This window comes from Protopterus annectens, chromosome 6.part0 (genome assembly GCF_019279795.1).
Source record: "Protopterus annectens isolate FY-2018-M chromosome 6.part0, PAN1.0, whole genome shotgun sequence".
NCBI lineage: Eukaryota > Metazoa > Chordata > Ceratodontiformes > Protopteridae > Protopterus > Protopterus annectens.
This window is the reverse complement of record NC_056737.1, coordinates 1,940,772,631-1,940,790,912: the sequence shown is the minus strand read 5'-3', so window position 1 is coordinate 1,940,790,912 and position 18,282 is coordinate 1,940,772,631. Positions and strand designations below refer to the sequence as shown.

The 18,282-nt window shown below is 42.6% G+C and overlaps 1 protein-coding gene across 3 annotated transcripts in view; it reads left to right on the top strand.

Annotated features, from left to right (window-relative positions):
* The window catches only part of DNAJC10 (DnaJ heat shock protein family (Hsp40) member C10), a 646,899-nt gene that overhangs the window by 245,450 nt on the left and 383,167 nt on the right, over positions 1–18,282 (top strand). For all 3 annotated transcript variants that reach the window (XM_044075252.1, XM_044075253.1, XM_044075251.1), the window contains one exon: positions 13,647–13,763. In XM_044075252.1, coding sequence (XP_043931187.1) covers positions 13,647–13,763 — 117 coding nt within the window. The remainder of the gene's footprint in view (positions 1–13,646; positions 13,764–18,282) is intronic.

The following is an 18,282-nucleotide window of genomic DNA, read 5'->3' as shown; positions in this document are numbered from 1 at the left end:
CAGTGACCAAGAGATGCTGGATCCTAGCAAGAGCCTCATGGGCTACTCCCTGTCCAACTCTGCCTCTAATGCTCAGATTCTTACAGAAAGTAATGTAGTGCAGGGCCACTGTCATCCTCATAGCCTCTCAGGCAAATCACCCAGTGTTTTTGATCCAGTCTAATCTCGCACCTTTCCAAAAAACCTCACCCATACCTTCACAGCTTGAAACAAACCACCTGGTTTCTCCATTTCCATTAATGGCCAAGGACAAGTTCCTCTCTGTGGAGGTAGTAAGAATTTTAACAGCTGCCCAGAAAGAGTCTACCCACAGGACTTTATCATAGACCACTTCTTGGAACATTAACCCTATTTCAGCCCAAATTTCAGGCATCATCCTCCCTTTTCTAGCAAAGTTATTTGATTTTTTTTCTAGTGTTTCCACCATTAAAGTACAGTTGGCTGTAGTCTCCAATTTTCATGTTGGTTTCCAGAAGGACTCACTAGCTTCTCATAAACTCTCTAAGGCTTTGCTCAAAAAAAAAAAACAACTTTTGTTTAGGCCTCCCATCATAGAACTGGTGGTTTCTTGGGATCTGAATCTGGTCTTGGAGGCTGTGATTTAAGCCTTTCTTTCAACCAGCTTCTTCTGTTGCACTGAAATTTCTTTTCTAGAAAAGTCTCTTTTTGGTAGCTTGTCACTTCTGCTAGAAGGATTTCTGTGCTTCATGTGTCATCTTCATCAACCCCATATCTAGTGTTCCAGAAAGACAGGGTATCACTTAGAACTAATCCATCTTTCCTTCTGAAAGTAGCTTCTGAGTCAGACATTTTGCAGTCCTTTCATCTGCCAGTGTTCTTTCCCAATATTCCAACAAGGGAGAGTACATTCTCCATACATTACATGTGCACAGACAATTGCGTTTCTACCTTCACAGAACCAAATCCTTTAGAAAGGATGTACAGCTGTTTTTTTTTTTTTTTCCTTTGCTGTGAACAATTTAAGACAAACTATTTTTCACTTTCCAAGTGGCTTTCAGATTGTATTGCCTTCATTTGTACTGGGCATAACAAACCTTTGATTAGCAATCCAAGAGCTCACTCCAGCAGAGCTGTAGTAACTACTGTTGCTTTTTTCAGGAGTTCTTTGAGAGGTATTTGTGAAGCTACGACCTGGTCTTTCATGTATATACCCATCAAGCATTCTAAGTTAGACTGTATTTCCTAGGCTATAGCATTCTTTGGCATTTCTATCCTGAAATGTCTCCTGTCGTTATACCACCTTGGGTATCTAGTAGTTTGGGGTTCTCACCTGCACACTGGATTTTACAGTCTGAATGAATAGGATTTGAAAGGAATATACTTACTATAGATCTTTTCATATCTGTCTGGTATAGCATCTCTACTTTTTGCCCTTCCTTGTTATTGTAAGGTCTGAAGGATTTGTTGGCCTTAGCTAGGCTTTACCTTCCAGGCAAGGTATTTTACACCTAGGTCTTCAGGCATCAGACTAGATCTGAGGTAACTAAAGGAAGTCGTACATTATGGAAGTAAAATTTGTTAAAGGGACTCAAAGCTGGAGCATTAATGCTGCCAAGTCAGATCAGACAAGCTGTTTGAGGAACCACATGTTGTATCTGACAGACACGAATGAAAGGAAATATTGTTATGGTAAGTGTATGACTTTCGTTTATGAGTTAAAGTGAAATGATGGAAAGTAGAACCATAATAATAAGCAGTATTCGTTTGAAAATAATCGGAATTATTTTATGAGATAAAATGGTACATTGGAGAAATGGTTATTTTAGTGACAACAGAAGTAGGTAGGAATCAAAACTTGAAAATTGAATGTGGGTAGATTGTATAGGTATATAGGGAAAGGGTGGAGATTGGGTACAATATTTTAAATTTTATGTTGCCTTTTACATGATTATTAAGCTGACATTTGCATTTGCATTTAGTTCACTGGATGCAAAAAATGTGACATGTTTAAAATTAAAAGTACATGTAAGCATTTGGTAAGCGGTATTTGGTGGTTATTATGGTGGATGTTGGCAAAAATGTATTTTACTTGAGTTTGATGGAAGTATTTACAGTTTTACTAAAGAAATAAAAAAGTGATAAAAATTGTATATGAAAATGTTTTAAACCTTGGGTGTACTCTGATGGGGAAAAGTCCTTGGCCTGTTTTTAGCATTGCTAACAAAACAAAACTGATGAAAACTGTATAAGAAAATTTGGTTAAAACAAAAACACATTTACACTGGGAAGGGATGGATCGTTGACATGTTGTTAAGCAGTGAAAATGTTACAAGTTATAGTAGCCAGTCAGAGCCAATGTTTATAAATTAGAAAAGTTAATCTATAGCTTTCCAAATAAAGGGAACAAATGTCAAAATAGTAGTGCTGAGGTTTGGGTAGGAAGCAGTAAATTATGAGAATTTAATAAAGTAATTATTAGGAAGTCTTAAGTTGCTGTACATTAGTGGCTGGAAGACTCATAAACTATAGTTAATCCCATCTTTGTGGCATAGAAGGATAAAGCCTTGAGTGTGAACCAGACAACCCTAATTCAAGTAGAAGCTCAAAAGCTAGATTCGCCAGGTAATGTAGGGGGTGTGAAAACCTTGTTGCTTGCTTATTGACTCTGGGGGAAGTGATGGGTGGATCCTAGTCGGCTGATGTTCCCAATAAATGGATGCTTGGTGGTGGCTGTTGGTGGGGATAATGTCAGCTTGGTATCCCAAGCTAGCGATGATAGCTGTCAGGGTGGGTGTGTGGATGTTTATGTGTACACATATGGGGAGGAGGACACTGGATATCCCAGGGTGATACAGTCCTGACTTCACCAGTACAGGTCAGTGTTTAGGGGTATTAGAAATGCATCTATTGCTCATTTCTAGTACAAGATGGACTGCTGATGTGTCCTGAAGTCCTTTATGGACTGGGCTATAGGCCTCCTGTTACTTGTCCTCATAAACTTCTAAATATCTGGGGAAGAAGTTGAGATAGAGAGAGAGAGAGAGACCATGAGACCCATTCTACCATTCTGGCACCCTAGAAGGATAAAAGCTATTCTTTGCCAGACCCCCCCCCCCCCCAAGAAGGTGGACTCTCTGTATAAGCCATCTGATAAGGATAGCAAGTCTTTAATTAGGCATCCTTGGAGGGACTGACTTTGTCATCCTCTCAGTCCAGCACATTAACTGCCCATGGCACTTTTCCACTTTTTTCAACCAGACAGGGAGCCTAAAACATCGTGTAGGATAGGCAACAGTTTATACATCTGCTTCACTTGAGATTAGAACCCTCGACTTTCATTTCCCCTGAGTAGGATCTAGTTTTCCTTGCTGGATTAGGCTCAGAGGGAGAAAAACATCTCCAAAGTCTGGGCTCCAGCATGAACATGATTGAGACTGTCCATGTTGTCCACAATTGTTTTCTGTATAGCCTATTGCAGTTTGACTGTGCTGTTGCTTTGGCTAGGGATGCAGGCTTAGCAGTGTTCCATCCCGGGATGGCTTAACTTAAAGCTGTCCTTTCTTGAGGAGCTCAGAAATTTCAATCTGGATGCCTCTTTTGGGGAGAAGATTCTTTTTAGTCACCCTTCCTAGGACCTGTTGACTGACCTCTTGAAGAAAAAAACAACTCCTCACCTCTGTGGAAGACCTTTATGATCCCTTTTCATCCCACCACTTCCAAGATTGACCTCCAAACACGAAGGAGCCTTCTCAAAAACTAAGAAAGTACCGTCTCCTCCATTGCTGGTAGCCATGGAAGAGCATGAACCCACTTGTTCAACAGTTGCAGTCCTGATTATGATTTATTACAGTCTCTGATGGAGAGCTTCTGCATATAGCCATGGCTGGTGGGGAGGGGGTGGGGTCATCACAAATGAGTGTCCTGTCTCTCCAGGGATTTTGCACAAAAACCTCAGCTAAGAGACTAAGCTGTCTCCATAGAGCTCTTGGAATGGGCTTATGCTTTTTCTTTCCAAAGTGATCATTAAGGGATGAAGCTCCATTTTTGACTCGCGTGACTATGTTTTGATTTAATAGCCTGACACAGTATGGTATGTCAAAAAATGTGGTTGATATCTCACCCTTCCTGTAGGAGGAAGGGTGTCTGTGTGTCAGTTTCTCAGAATCACGTGCCCTGCAGGTGTAACACAGCAGGGAATTGTGGTTCCTAGGAAGGCAGGGCTTCTGGTTGGCTACAGCACTACTATTTCATGTCAAATGATGGTGCAGCTGCCAACTCAAACATGGAAGCAAGCCCATATGGAAAATGCTGATCCATCTAAGATGTTTACCAGTACTGTTCAACTTTCTTCCCCTCTGAAAACAGTATGACTAACCAGATTTGGAAATTGACTGGTGATGAATACACAAAAAAAAGAAATGACTCCTCTCTGAGACCAGGGGTATTTTACTCCTGCCCCTTTCTGATTCTGAAGGGACACTTTCTATCCCGTCATGGATCTTGGCAACTTTGGATAGCATATCTGGTTATGTCATCTGTTTGATAGTGTCTTACCACAGAGTTGTGATCCTTCTGCCACAAGATGCCTGTATTGTACTGCTGGACATACTAGATGCCAGTCATTGCTTTAGTTGGGGTCACTACAGTACATTCCTTCAATTTGCTCTTGATGGGCATCTCTTTAAGTACAAGGTACTGATATTTGGACTTTCTGTTCTACTCTTGTATTGTCTGTATAGATGTTTATAGTGGTGGCTGAAACCATGCAGAAGAGAAGGAGTTCTGTGTTCTGTACCTGGATGATTATTTCCTGGCAGTTCCATCAAGGAATGCCCTGTTAGCATCTCTTGGAGGTTGGTGTCCCCCATAGTTGCAGTTTCTTAACTGTATATTATCAGAAGTATTTCTGTTTGATTTCACCTCAGAGGATTACATTTAACTGTGTGGAGTTGTACGCCAGCTCTCCCAGAGAGCTCATAGAGAGCCAGCAAAGTCATGATGTGGCAGTAAGGATGAGGACACACTTGAGGATCTAGGTTCTAATCTTCATGGCACTTTTAGCGTGTCTGTGTTACAGTGGACTGTGAGGTCTTGGTTTGTGCCCAGTGTCCATGGCCAGTGTCTCTTTGATTTGGACACTTCTCACCGGAGTCTTGTTCTTTGACTTCATTTTTAATGACAACCCAGTAAATTGTGTATTTCTGCCATGAGCTATCTGTAATTATATTTGCTTGCACATTAGTTGTTTTAATGTTTTTGCATAAAGGTGTTTATATAAAAAAAAAGCATTTGATAAAATTGAAGTTGAAACAGTAGACAGACTTCTCAGGTCTTTGTGTCTCCCATTCTTACAGCCAGACTAATAAAAGGGTTCTTACAGCATACATCTCAGATCTTGTGTTATTCAAGGAAAGTGCCCGTCCCCAGTGAAGGGAGTTCTACATCATGTAGCTGAAGCTTCAGGTAGTCTTCTTGGACCTATAGAACCTGGAGGAAGGGATACGTCTAGAGCTTTTTTTTTTTTGTAAAATTCTGTCTGCTAGTCAGTCCATTGTATAATATCCATACAAGCAAGGTGTCATGTTATTTAACCCCTCTACAAGGAATATGGAACAGCTCACACTTCACAAGAGACTAACCTACAGGTGGTCTTGCTGTGCTATTCCAGCAGTTACAGATTCTGAAACCATGACTAGTTTAGTTCTTTCATAAGTGGGGCACTCCAAAGAGCTCTCTTTTGCCCCTTGGACGAATGTGATGCTCTTACTGATGATCTGTTTACTACAATAGGATAAGGGGGGGGGGTTGTTGGTGGATATGCTGTCTGTCCTGTGATAGGGGGTTTCTTGTTTGTCTTCTTACCATTCCCAGTTATTTCTGCAATTTACTGCAAAGTTCAGGAAAGAAGGACTAAAACTAATTCTCACTGTCTTATGGTGCAGGATTGTGATTTCGGGCTTTTAGTTCCCTGGTGATATAACTTATTCACGTGTTACATCTCAAGGTAATTCCCCTTGTGCAGAGTGGCAGTTGGCTTCACAGCAGGCACTGACTCCTGCTTTAGACTCCCTCATCCTGTCAGGCTTTCCATCAGGGTTGTCAAAAGAACAGCAAGACTGCAGAATGTTCCCACCAGGCACACTTACTCTGACATATAAAAACATTTTTTTCATTTCAGCCAAACAGTACTCAGTACTGTCCTATTCAGTTTACATGTATTCTTGACCTTTCTAAGGCTTCTTTGTATGACTTTAGCCTCAGTTGTTCCACAGGGAGAGAGCTTGTGTCACCTATTTCTGCCAGTCATGGTCTCATAAGAAGCAGGATTGTGTCCCAGCACTTGTTGGTCAGGAAATTCTTGTCCTGCAGCTCCATGCTTCTTGAAGAATCTTTCCCATTTGTTGGACTGAACTTTATGATAAATAAGCTTTCTTGTCTTTCACTGATACCTGCTGTTTAGTATCATTTTAGTTCATATCTAGGAAAAGCGTCCTGGTGACCATCGCCTTTGCTTGTACTCTGTCTGAGCTACAGGCTTCCATGTGTAAGAAACTGTATTTGGTCTTTTTGGGCCATGTTTATTCTCAAAACTGGTTTTAAATTGTTCTTGAACTAGCCCATTTGTTTCCTTGCTTATTAGCCAGATTTAACTAGGATAGGTAGAGCCTGTATGTGGACCTGCAATTGAGGATGTTCATCGTGTTACCCTGCTGCAGTCATCACACTTGGGTTATCCTGTCATCGTGGTCCCGCAGTTGGCCCGAATTCCAATGTCTTAGTCCGGCGTCGGTTGCTGTCGCTTCTTCCCTGACGTCAGTGCGCCAGGGGTATATAAGAGGCATCCAACGCCATTTTCTTTAGTCTTTCTTGCCGCGCGGTGCCCGAAGCAGAAGCAGTTAGCAAGTGCTGGTCGGCCGACACCTGAGATTTTCGAATAGAGTTTCATTCCGAAGTCTTCAAAGCTAAGTACCCCATTGGGGAACCTTTTCTTGCCTCAGTCCAATGTCAGAAAAAGTTAACAATTGCATTTCTTGTGGGAAGCAAATACCTCATAAGGACTTTCATTCTTATTGTATACCTTGCCTAGGCCCAGACCACGACGTCACTGGTTGTCGGTTTTGTGGTAGGTTCAATAAGCGAATTATAAAGCGACGCTTTGATTTCGCATGACACTACTTTGGTAGGAAATTTAATTACACTATGCCATTGGAGCAACCGACTACCGGCATGCATAAAAAACGCAAAGATAAAGACAGGCAGCCTAGATCCAAGCCAGACTCCGTGGCCTCGGCTGGGCCGGTCGCCAGTTCTCTGGTTTTCAGTGAGGCACCTACACAGCCCCTGGCTACTGCAGAATTGGAACCCCAGACCGCTTCGGATTCTCTAGCAGAGAGTTCTAGGCTAACGCAGCCATTTTCTTTAGGCCCTACCGACGGCATTGCAGAAGGAGAAGCCGGTGCTGTAGAAACACCTTCGGTTTCAGAAGGTGTCTTCAGACTGACTACTCTCACCATAAAATCTTATGCTAAGCTTAAGACTCCTCTAAAACCAAAAAAGACTGCACTTCAGTCTCCAGTTCAAGGCCCCATGCCTAAGAAACAGATGCTTAAAATGGCTGAAGATTTGATTTCTTTAATCAGGGGTTCCCAACCCCCCCCCCCCGACAAAAGGCCTAGACAAGAGGAGGATTATGCCTCCTCTGATCAAGTGTCTATTTCCTCAGGCTCCTCTGAAGAACAGGATTACTCCTTTTCCCCCTTATGAAGATTCTGATGCTGAAGATTCCATTCCCTCAGCTTCTCCCCCTGAAGACTATTCCTTTGGGGAAACCTTACATACCATGAGGGAACATTTACACTGGGAAGGTCAGGACTACTCCGACTCAAAGAAGAGGCTCTGAGAGTTTCTTTTATTCCCCCAGCACAGACCACTTGCTATCCCCCCATTTTTAGACATTGTGGATGATGATGTTTACTTAGAATCTAGTCTAAATCCAGATTCTCTGCCTCCTGCTCCAGCCAAGCCAGATAGATACTATAGAGTGCCTGACTCACACAAATTCCTTTACAAAAGCCCTGTTGCTGATCCAGAGACAATCTCCCAGGGTCCCAAAGGGGCTAAGGCTTCTATGGCTAAAAATCCTGTACCCTCTGAAAGGGACTCTAGAGCACTAGATAGGTGGGGGAAGAAGGTTTACACCTCAGCTACTCTAGCTATGAGAGCACTAAATTGTCAATTTCACATGCTTAAATACCAGCAATTCCTAATGTCTCAAATAAAACAAAGCGCACGCATCCTCAACAGTCTGAATTCAAGGAAATGCAGGATCTGTTGCATGCAGCTGAACAGGTGGGCAAACATACTTTACAATGTGGATTTGATTCCTTGGAAGCTTCCTGTAGAGCAGCTGTTACTGGGTCTGTTATATATAGGCATGCTTGGTTAAAGGAACAAACTCTGCCTGATCATGTTAAAGCTAAGTTACTAGATGCACCCTTACAGCAGGATTTATTATTTGGGGTTAAAGCAGAAGAGGTTTTAAAGAAAATGGAGGATAAGGCAAAGTCTGTGCAGACTGTCAAAGATTTCTTACAGGTACAGCCCCCACGCTTCAGCAGAAATTGGCCAACAAAAAATTGGTCCTTTCCAGCTTCTGACAGACCACAGAGGGGTAAATACAGGCGCCCAAGGGGCAGAGGACAAGCACGAATCCCTTACAAACCTCGATAATGGGGCACTGCAACACAGAAGGGAGGAGAAGACAGGTCCCAAACTACTAGAAGGCAAACACAATGACTTAAACCTCAAATTGTCAAGCAAAACTCTCTTGGCAGCTCCCTTGGGAGGAAAATTAGCACTTTTTGCAGACAACTGGCGCATCATCACAAAGGACAAATGGGTCCAAGACGTTATCTCACAAGGATACAGATTCCATTTCCACACCTTGCCAAGGATAAAAGAAATGCCAAACCTGCCACAAAAGCAGTGGGCAGAGGCACAAAAACAAATTACAGCTCTCATGGACATGAGAGCCATTCATCTGGTACCTACACAGGAGCAAGGCCAAGGATTTTACTCAAGGCTCTTTCTAGTTCCCAGAAAGGACAATGCTTGGAGACCCATTCTGGACCTTTCAATTCTAAACACCTTCTTGCAAGTACCCAAATTCAAGATGCGAACACTACAGCAGCTTCTTCCCATGCTGGGCAAGAAAGCTTGGCTAGTAACGTTGGACCTCAAGGAGGCATACCTGCATGTCCCTATCAGACAAAATTGCAGAAGATACCTCCGTTTCATTGCAGGTTCAACCCATTACCAATTCTCTGCACTGCCCTTTGGCTTATCTACTGTGCCCAGGGTCTTCACAAAATGTCTGGCACCAGTAATTGCATACTGCAGACAAAGAGGAATTCAAATATACCCATACCTGGATGACTGCCTCATCCAAGCAGAAAGCAATGACATTCTCTTACAACAGCTGGCTTTTGTAAAACACCTTCTAAGTTGCCTAGGGTACACAGTAAACGAAAATAAATCAAAACTAGTGCCCTCACAAAATATGACATTCCTGGATGCCAGCTTGAATACAACGGCCCAGATGGTGTATCTCATGCCAGACAAACAACTACAACTAACTCAGTACTTCAAAACAATGGCAACAAAGACCCAACTCTGTGCAAGAAAAATTTGGCAGGCCTTGGGCTTCATGGCATCTTGCATACTACTAATACCATTTGCAAAACTTCATATGAGGAAATTACAATGGTACCTAAAAAGCGTATGGGCTCAACACAGCCACAGCTTGGAAACAATGATACCTCTCGTTCCCTGCCTTCAACAGGAGTTCCTATGGTGGTCACAGGCATGTCACCTCAACAAGGGTCAGCCTTTCACCTTACCCCCAGCCAGGCAAACTATGACAACAGATGTATCGGACTATGCCTGGGGGGGCATACATGGCAGGACATATGTTCAAGGCATATGGACTAAAGATCAAAGGAATCTGCACATCAATCAAAAAGAAATGCTAGCTGTACAGAATGCCCTGACAGCCTTCAAGGACCTCTTACATCCAGGACAGCTTACAATAAGGACAGACAACACCACAGTAATGTGGTACATAAACAAACAAGGGGGTACACACTCCTACCCTCTATGCAGTCAAGCAATGACCTTGTGGAACACAGCACTGGCTTACCAAGTTCAATTACAAGCTCAATTCCTGCCAGGAAAAAAGAACACATTGGCAGACGACCTCAGCAGAAACGTCAATGATCCCCACGTGTGGAAACTGGATCCACAAGTATTTGCAATGATAACTCAAAAATGGGGGCACCCAGACATAGTTTTGGGGGCTGGCAAACAGGTCTGTTAGCTAACAAAATTTTGTACAAGGATATTTCACCATCAAGCTTGGAAAGTGGGCGAATTCTCATTCAGTTGGAAAATGCTGACAGTGTATGCCTTCCCTCCACTGCCCCTTCTCACAAAGGTGCTGCTGAAAGTCAGGATGGAGAGACCCTGAATGATACTCATTGCCCCAGACTGGCCACGCCAGCACTGGTACCCACTATTAAGGAATATGGTCCAGGGCCCACCATGGATTTTACCACAAATTACTCATCTGCTCAAACAGCAAGACAGTCAGATTCTGCACAGCCAGCTCAAAACCTTAAATTTGACTGAATGGCATATCACCTAAGCAACCAGCCAGCTCCTCTTTCACAAGCTGTTATGGATGTAATTCTGGAAGCCAGGAGGCCCAGCACCAGGAAAGCCTACTCAGACAAATGGAAAAGGTTTTGCACCTGGAACCAAGCTAAAGGCCAAAATACCCTTCAGCTGGACATACCTCAGATTCTACAATATTTAACTGAGATGTTACACAAAGGGCTTTCTTTTTCATCTATTAAAATCCACGCCTCAGATATTTCAGTTCACTACAACATGGATCCTCCCTTATTTTCGCATCCACTTCTAAGGCAGTTTCTCAGAGGGGCAAAAACATTAGGCCTCCCAGGAGAGCACCAACACCAACTTGGGACCTCAATTTTGTTCTGGAAAAACTTACGCTACCTCCTTTTGAACCAGCTTTCTCAGCTGACTTAAAGTTTATATCATGGAAGACTGCCCTGCTGCTAGCAATTCCTTCAGTCAGAAGAGTCTCAGAGCTTCAGGCACTAATGGCAGTAGAGCCTTTCCTCATTTTTCATCAAGACAGTTTCTTTACGAACTAACCCCTCCTTTATGCCTAAGGTGGTATCCAGTGTGGCTCTAAATCAAACCTTCCATTTACCCACCTTCTTTCCAAATCCACAGAACAAAGGAGAAAGACTCCTGCATTCCTTGGACATTCACAGGCAGCTACGTTACTACTTGGATAAAACTAAGGTTTTCAGAAAATCTGACCAGCTTTTTGCATCCTATGCTACAGCATCACAAGGAAAGGCCATCTCAAAACAGACCATTTCCAAATGGATAGGACATTGCATACGTTTTTGCTACACCCACCATGGAAAACGAGTTCCTGCTAGCATAAGGCCCCACTCTACCAGGGCAGCAGCTACATCTACAGCCTTCCTCAGGGGGGTGCCAACCAAGGATATTCTGGAAGCTGCAACTTGGAGTTCAGTACACACCTTCACCAAACACCATCACTTACCACTTTACTCTAAAACTAGAGCTGGCTTCGCCACTGCAGTTTTGCAGGGCCTTCTAGCCTCCTCTAACCCTGTTTGACTCCACCTCCCATCCTTAGCTTTGGGATTCTACCCAAGTGTGATGACTGCAGCAGGGTAACACGATGAATATAGTACAGTTTTGTACCTACCATAAATGTAGATGTTCGAGAGTATACCCTGCTACAGTCTGGGTTACCCTCCCTCCATCCCCTCTGACCTAACTAAAATCTTTCAATACCTTAAAATCTGATACAACCTTTGTGGTGTATTTGCTTATAGCTGGAGGGATGTTTTGTTTGTGCTAAACTTTTATTATTGGTGCTATCTACTGGCCACCTTTTGGGGGGGCACCTGACATCTGGGGCAAGAAAAACTGAAGAAAATGGCGTTGGATGCCTCTTATATACCCCTGGCGCACTGATGTCAGGGAAGAACCGACAGCAACCGATGCCGGACCAAGACTTTGGAATTCGGGTCGACTGCGGGACCACCTGACGACAGGATAACCCAAGTGTGATGACTGCAGCAGGGTATACACTCGAACATCTACATTTATGGTAGGTACAAAACTGTACTTTCTGGTTGAACAAAGAAATGTAGGAAGACTTAAGTTGTTCATTTTGCTCCAGAGAAAGAAGGATTTGGAATTCATGAAACAGTCCCTTTCCAAGTGTTTTGGCAGATGTATCACTATTTTCTATCAAGTGGCATGCCACCCTTTGGAAAATGCTGCACCAAAAGGGCACTCCACCAGATGTGAGCACTTCCAGTGCTTGCTCCAAACACATATCCACTGGAGAGATGTATGCCATGACCATTTGGTCCTCAGTTCACACCTTTACCTGTCATTTTCACTATGACTGCAGATGAGCATGTTTTCATGCTTCACTTTTTTTAGAAATGAGTTTTCTGAATGTCTGGCTTTTGGGATATCCTCGGTATCCTTCCATCTTGGCAGAATTACTGCTAGGGATTCTACCCAGTTATTGATTCACCAAGGAAGGTCCGGCGTTGGATAAAATCGATACATTCTTATGGTATGAATTACCCTGCTAAGTGGATCACCCTTAATTTCTAAATACCATTCTGCCATTCATCTGTGCTGCAAAGCTACACCATCCAGCCTTAGCTGTTGGTCAGGCAAGCATACAGTGGTATATTACTTGTTAAACAGTGTTGTGTCGTATCATTTTTTTTCCTGATCTGCAAGCAGTGTATTTTTTCGATGGTTGAGGGTGTATCTGCAGGCTTGGGGGCTAGTTGTAATGTTACAGTATGCATCAACTTAGTCTGCATACCTCCAAATGTACGAGTTTCCAAGAAAAATAAACTGAAGTAAAATGGAAGACAATGAACCCAGCTGTAGACCCATCAAGGAGGGTCTCCTAAAAATTGCCCAATACAACAGGAAGCTTGCATTCCTTATCCTGCCCATTTCAGTACAGTCAAGCCTCCATATGCATGGTGGTGATAAACCAGCCAGAACCATTACTGCCCCCCCCCCCCCCCCAGGATGCTCACTGTAATGTCAAACACTCACTGTCATCCTCCAGCATCTAAATCTTCCAGAACTTGAGCTTTTATTTAAACTCTGATCATCTGGGCTGTAATCAGGACTGTATCCCAGTACGTCACATAGCCATGCTATCTTGTCTATAAGATTAAATGCAAATACCTTTTGTTGTGTTGAAACACTTGATTGGCCTTATTTTAAAAATATCTTTTTTCCAAATTGTAACATGAAACCAGAGTTCTGAATTTTTCAATGCTAGTATTAATGTAGTATCTGGATTTTGAGGCTAGACAAATTTGACAACTTTGTACATTGCATGTATATGTCTAGTTTAAAACGAGCTAAATCAGACTGATCTAAGAAAATGCATGGTTGCAGTCATCAGCATGGATAGGCACATTATTGTTATGATATTTATTTTATATTCTGCATTGTACCTTATGTTTCTTCCTTTAGTTTGTAAGTGTGTTTGATTCTCTTTGTGTGTACAGTGGTGCCCTCCTTGCCTTGCTCTGCTTCCTGAGTTAAGAAAAGCTTCCAGACAGCTGAATGGCCAACTGCATTTTGGCACACTTGATTGCACCATCCATGAGAGCCTTTGCAACACTGTAAGTTGACATTGTTATTATTTCTGGTTGGTTGCATGTAAAGAAGTTGTGATACATTGACAATATGTTACCAGTAAGTTATATCCGGATTATCTATTTTACCTTTTTGACTAATATGAAATACTGTGTAGATGAGAGAGACTACAGTAAAACTTCAGTGAGATTACATGTGTGGCTGCAAAATTGGCTGCTGTTGTCTGAGAAAAATGGGCTGTACTCAAAGTGTAACAGAGTAACGAAATTTATTACTATGTATAGTGAAGCATGCAACATTGTCTCAAGTGTCGCTTCCGTACAGTTTAGGTAAGTAAGCACTTTAACATTTGCTAGTGTTTGTAATGTATCAGTGTAGCAAGTAATCATACTTGGGAACACCCTTTGTTTGACACATACTAAGTAGTTTTAAGTAAATGTCAAACACGTGGCCAAAATCTCAGGGCCTCTCAAAGGCCATCACTCTTTTCACAGACTTTCTGCTGTTAACATCACTTTTTATTTTTCTGATGTGACCCTCTAACTGGGGTCAATGCAGGATGTAACTTGGAAGCTGTCCAGTGTAGGCTGGGGATGTCTGCCTTCTCTGCCTGTTTGTACTTGTGAGCAATAAGTATTTCTAGGGCTTGACAGTGTCTGTATGTGGCTATTCTGGGTGACTTATGTTACCTTTGCAAATGGGATGCTTGCCCACTCCTTCCATGCAACCTTGGCATACTTGTTGCAGGTTAACTGATGCCCATGCCTTACCTGTGTTCTGAGTCTTTGCTGTTGAGGGCAGGCTTGAAGCCCAGACTGAGAATTGCTGTCTTAGGAGAACAGAGGGCGAGTCTTCTCTTCAGGTTGGTGTCTGATGTAGAGGAAGCTCACATGGACTTCACGTTGGTCCTCTTTGTCCTTTGACTGCCTTGGAGTCTGTGTTTTGCAGGTGACCCATTAAGTGGCTCACTAGGGGATGTGGCTGTCTCTTTCCCCTTGCAAAACACACCCCCCACACACACAATTCCTTGACATTTGCTGTGAAACTATGAAACGTCACATCTTCTTTACTAGAGATGTAAAGCATTGCAAATGTAATGTATAAACTAATCAGAATCATAAGCTTAACATTTTTGTACAAAACTGTGCAAAATTCCCTTCATGCATGAGCTGTGCCCCACATACCCAGATGGTGTGTGTGTGTGTGTGTGTGTGTGTGTGTGTGTGTGTGTGTGTGTGTGTGTGTGTGTGTGTCTATGTACTACCTCTGATTATGATGCACAAACTCTGAGAAAAGGGAAGACTTGTAAAAAAATGACCCACCTTTTACTTCTGTGAGTCCTATGACCATAAACTCATGTGACAAGGCAAGTTTCTAACATACAGTTATGTGAGTGATGTGTACATTCAGTTTTATATTTCTGATATTTCAAGACCCAACAGTAGGGCCCACAGTGTTCCTAGTAGCCTAGAGCAGTTTCCCCTAGCAGATTTCATTACTTGTGGATGAGGTTCTGTGGCCAACCTATTACTTTCACTCCACTAGTCTACTTGGGGAGATAGGCCAGGTCAAGGTTGGGCATTAAGGGATGATCACTGTGGAGGCAGATCTTACCCACCTGTTTGGGGACCATAACTTTCTCTCTGTCTGCTATGACAGCAAAACAAAAAGGAAGGCATTAATGTGTTATGTTCTTCATGAATGGTTGGATGTACCAATTTTCTAGAGGTTTCCCCTGTCTCATTTTACTTTACAAGGATGCAGTTTCTTGACTTTGAGCCTGCATTGGTGTGGGGGATGTGTACATTGGATTTGGGAAGACTCCCTATGCCTGTCAGGGACGCTGACTCATTTTGTGAGGTGGTGTCATGCCTGCTTTGATTGTCTGGTTGAAATCGTTTGCTCCTGGATTCTGTCATATTATGTCTGGTTCTTGGGTTTTAGGGTGGGAGGGGCTACTCGAAAGCATTCTACTTGAGGTCAGATTTGTGCTCCATGTTGGAGTGATACCTCATATCACACTGGGCAATTTGCTGTGGGTTCTGAGAGATTCAGGATGTCTGTTGTAGTTTTTTGACCCTGAGCTTTTGTTGGTGGCTGAGGGAGAATGTAGAGTGGGGTAAGAGGTAGCCTTTGAGGCCAGGCCAAGTTTGGACATTAAAGGTTGGTCACTTTGGAGGTATGTCTTGCAAACCTCTTTGGGGACCATGACTTTTTCTCTGCCTGCTATAGTAGTAGAACAGCAAAGAAGGCATTAAATGTGTACTGTGCCATGTAAATGGTTGGAGGCATCAGGGTCCAGGCAATTCCTCTACCTGGTCTCTGGTGAAGCATAGGATTTGAGACCATTATCTGACGGTTTGATATCGCCCTCCACTTTTCTGTGTGGAAGAGATGCTTTTCCTGATGTGAAGATTTCTCCCCTTTGGATACTTGAGCTTTTTGTTTGTCAGTAGTGGTGTATTACCCTAACAAGAGCCCATTAAGAAGGGACCTATAGTAGATCATATGATACAATAAGTGTCTTTTATCTTTCAAGTTTCAGTCTGCGGCAGTGCAGAAATCTACATCAGTATAGGTCACAGAGATGGACCTTGCACCCTAGTTTGCGCAACAGCTAGCTTGGATCCTTTGGGGCCTCCAAACCTGATATCAGGAGCCTAAGAGAGTGATTGAAGCCATGAGCAGGCCTTCCACTCACTGTTTGTATTTAGAGAAGTTAAAGATGTTTGCAGTCTGGGCAGAAAGGTAATTTTGTGCCACCTTATTCATTGTTTGCAGATTATTCTGGCTCAACTGGGACACCCTTTTGATGCAATTCTCAGGTATTCCATGGTCAGTGTGTTCTGACATTTCATCATGACCTTGTAGAAGGCATGACTGTAGCCCAGCACAACTTGGTCTTGTAGTTCTTTAAAGGATTTTTGCTTTCCTCCCTCACTTAGAGGAACTGCTCCTGGTATTTAGGACTTGAATTTCATGACTGACAGACTTGCCTGTCCTCTGACTTAACCCTCTTCTGTGACTGAAAGATTCCTCATCTTTTGTAAGATGCTTTTTTGTTGGCCATCACCTCTGCTTGTAGGATCTCATAACTCCAGAGCCATATCAAGTGTTTTACTTTGATGGTGTTCTTTTGGAATACCACAGTTCCTTGTAAAAATGTTGTCAACATTGTTGTTAAACTAGTTCATTCCTTTCCTTTTTTCAGGGCCAAATGCAGGGAAAAAGAAACCTTCACACCCTGAAATTGCACATTCAGCTTGGTTGGGTTTTACTTGAAGAAAATGCACAAGGAAGGTAGAGGCTTGTAGTTGCTAAGCAAATCCTTTGCATGATGATTGCTAACTGTGCTGGATTTTGCCATCAGACAGTGAATCACCTCATGGAAAATGTTTCTGTCTGCTTCCTTTGCTTGTTTCAGAAAAGTAGCTATTTGTATTGTGGGTACTCAGTTTTCTGTTGACACTTCATTATTGCTTAGATCTTGTCTGCAGACGCTAGGCTTCTTTTGACACATTTCTTTTACAGGATTCAGTCTTTGGGGCTTTTACCTTCTGGCTGCTTTGCAACCTTGCCCTCGAGGAGGATTATTGCCAGTGGTTAACTCACTGTAGAAGGCATGTTATAAACGTAAGTAACAAATGTGTGTGCTCAACATATCGGTTAATCTTTGATAGTTATTTGCAGTGGGCACTTAACCCTCCCAATGTCCTCTTGTGCTTGGATGATACCTCCTTCCAGTGAGTAAAGCAGACCGAATTACTTATATGTAGCACAAATGCATATTTCTGTATCCTTATATGTTTTTTTTAGTTTTGCACGTTGAGTTCACTCAGTGACTGGTGTTCAAACTGATGAGTACAAGGACTAGGTGTGCTGCTTTAGCCCAATGTATGATGCCACAGTGTGCCCCGTGGGTGCCTATAGAGAAGAGATAGGATTTGCAGGAGGGGAAATCTCAAAGCTAACGTCATTGCTTAAGATTTCCTAACACACCAATTGATGCTGAGTGCATTTCTATTATTTTAATTTTACTGGTAACACATACAGCTACTCCACAGGACTTGGCTTTTCCATTAGCTTCTCTTATTTCATTGGGTCTTCCAGCAGGCATTTTAGAGGTCCCGAAGGACAACAGGAAGCCTTCCACTAGGTAGGCCACTTTCTAGTAGAAGATTTTGCCCTTATAGTGTGCAAACTACTTTTTTCCTTCTCCAGCTTACAGATTGTCCCAGCTAGTTTTGGCCCTTTTTTGATTTGAACCTGGGTTATTCCATGGTTTATTTAGTTTTGATTAACTAGCTGAGTGGTTGGTCAGTGGACCGTTTTCAGCCATGGCATGGGCTGCATGGAAGCAGCAGTGTCCAACATAACACATTAAAGAAGGAACATTTGCCAGCACTACATCTAGAAAACCAGCAAAATGGTAAATAATACAGGAGGCTGAATAGTGTTACATTGTACAATAATACTTACAAAATTTCACGTATGCAATCAAATTTACATATTTAAGAGTGATATGTTGCATATTAAAGGATAATA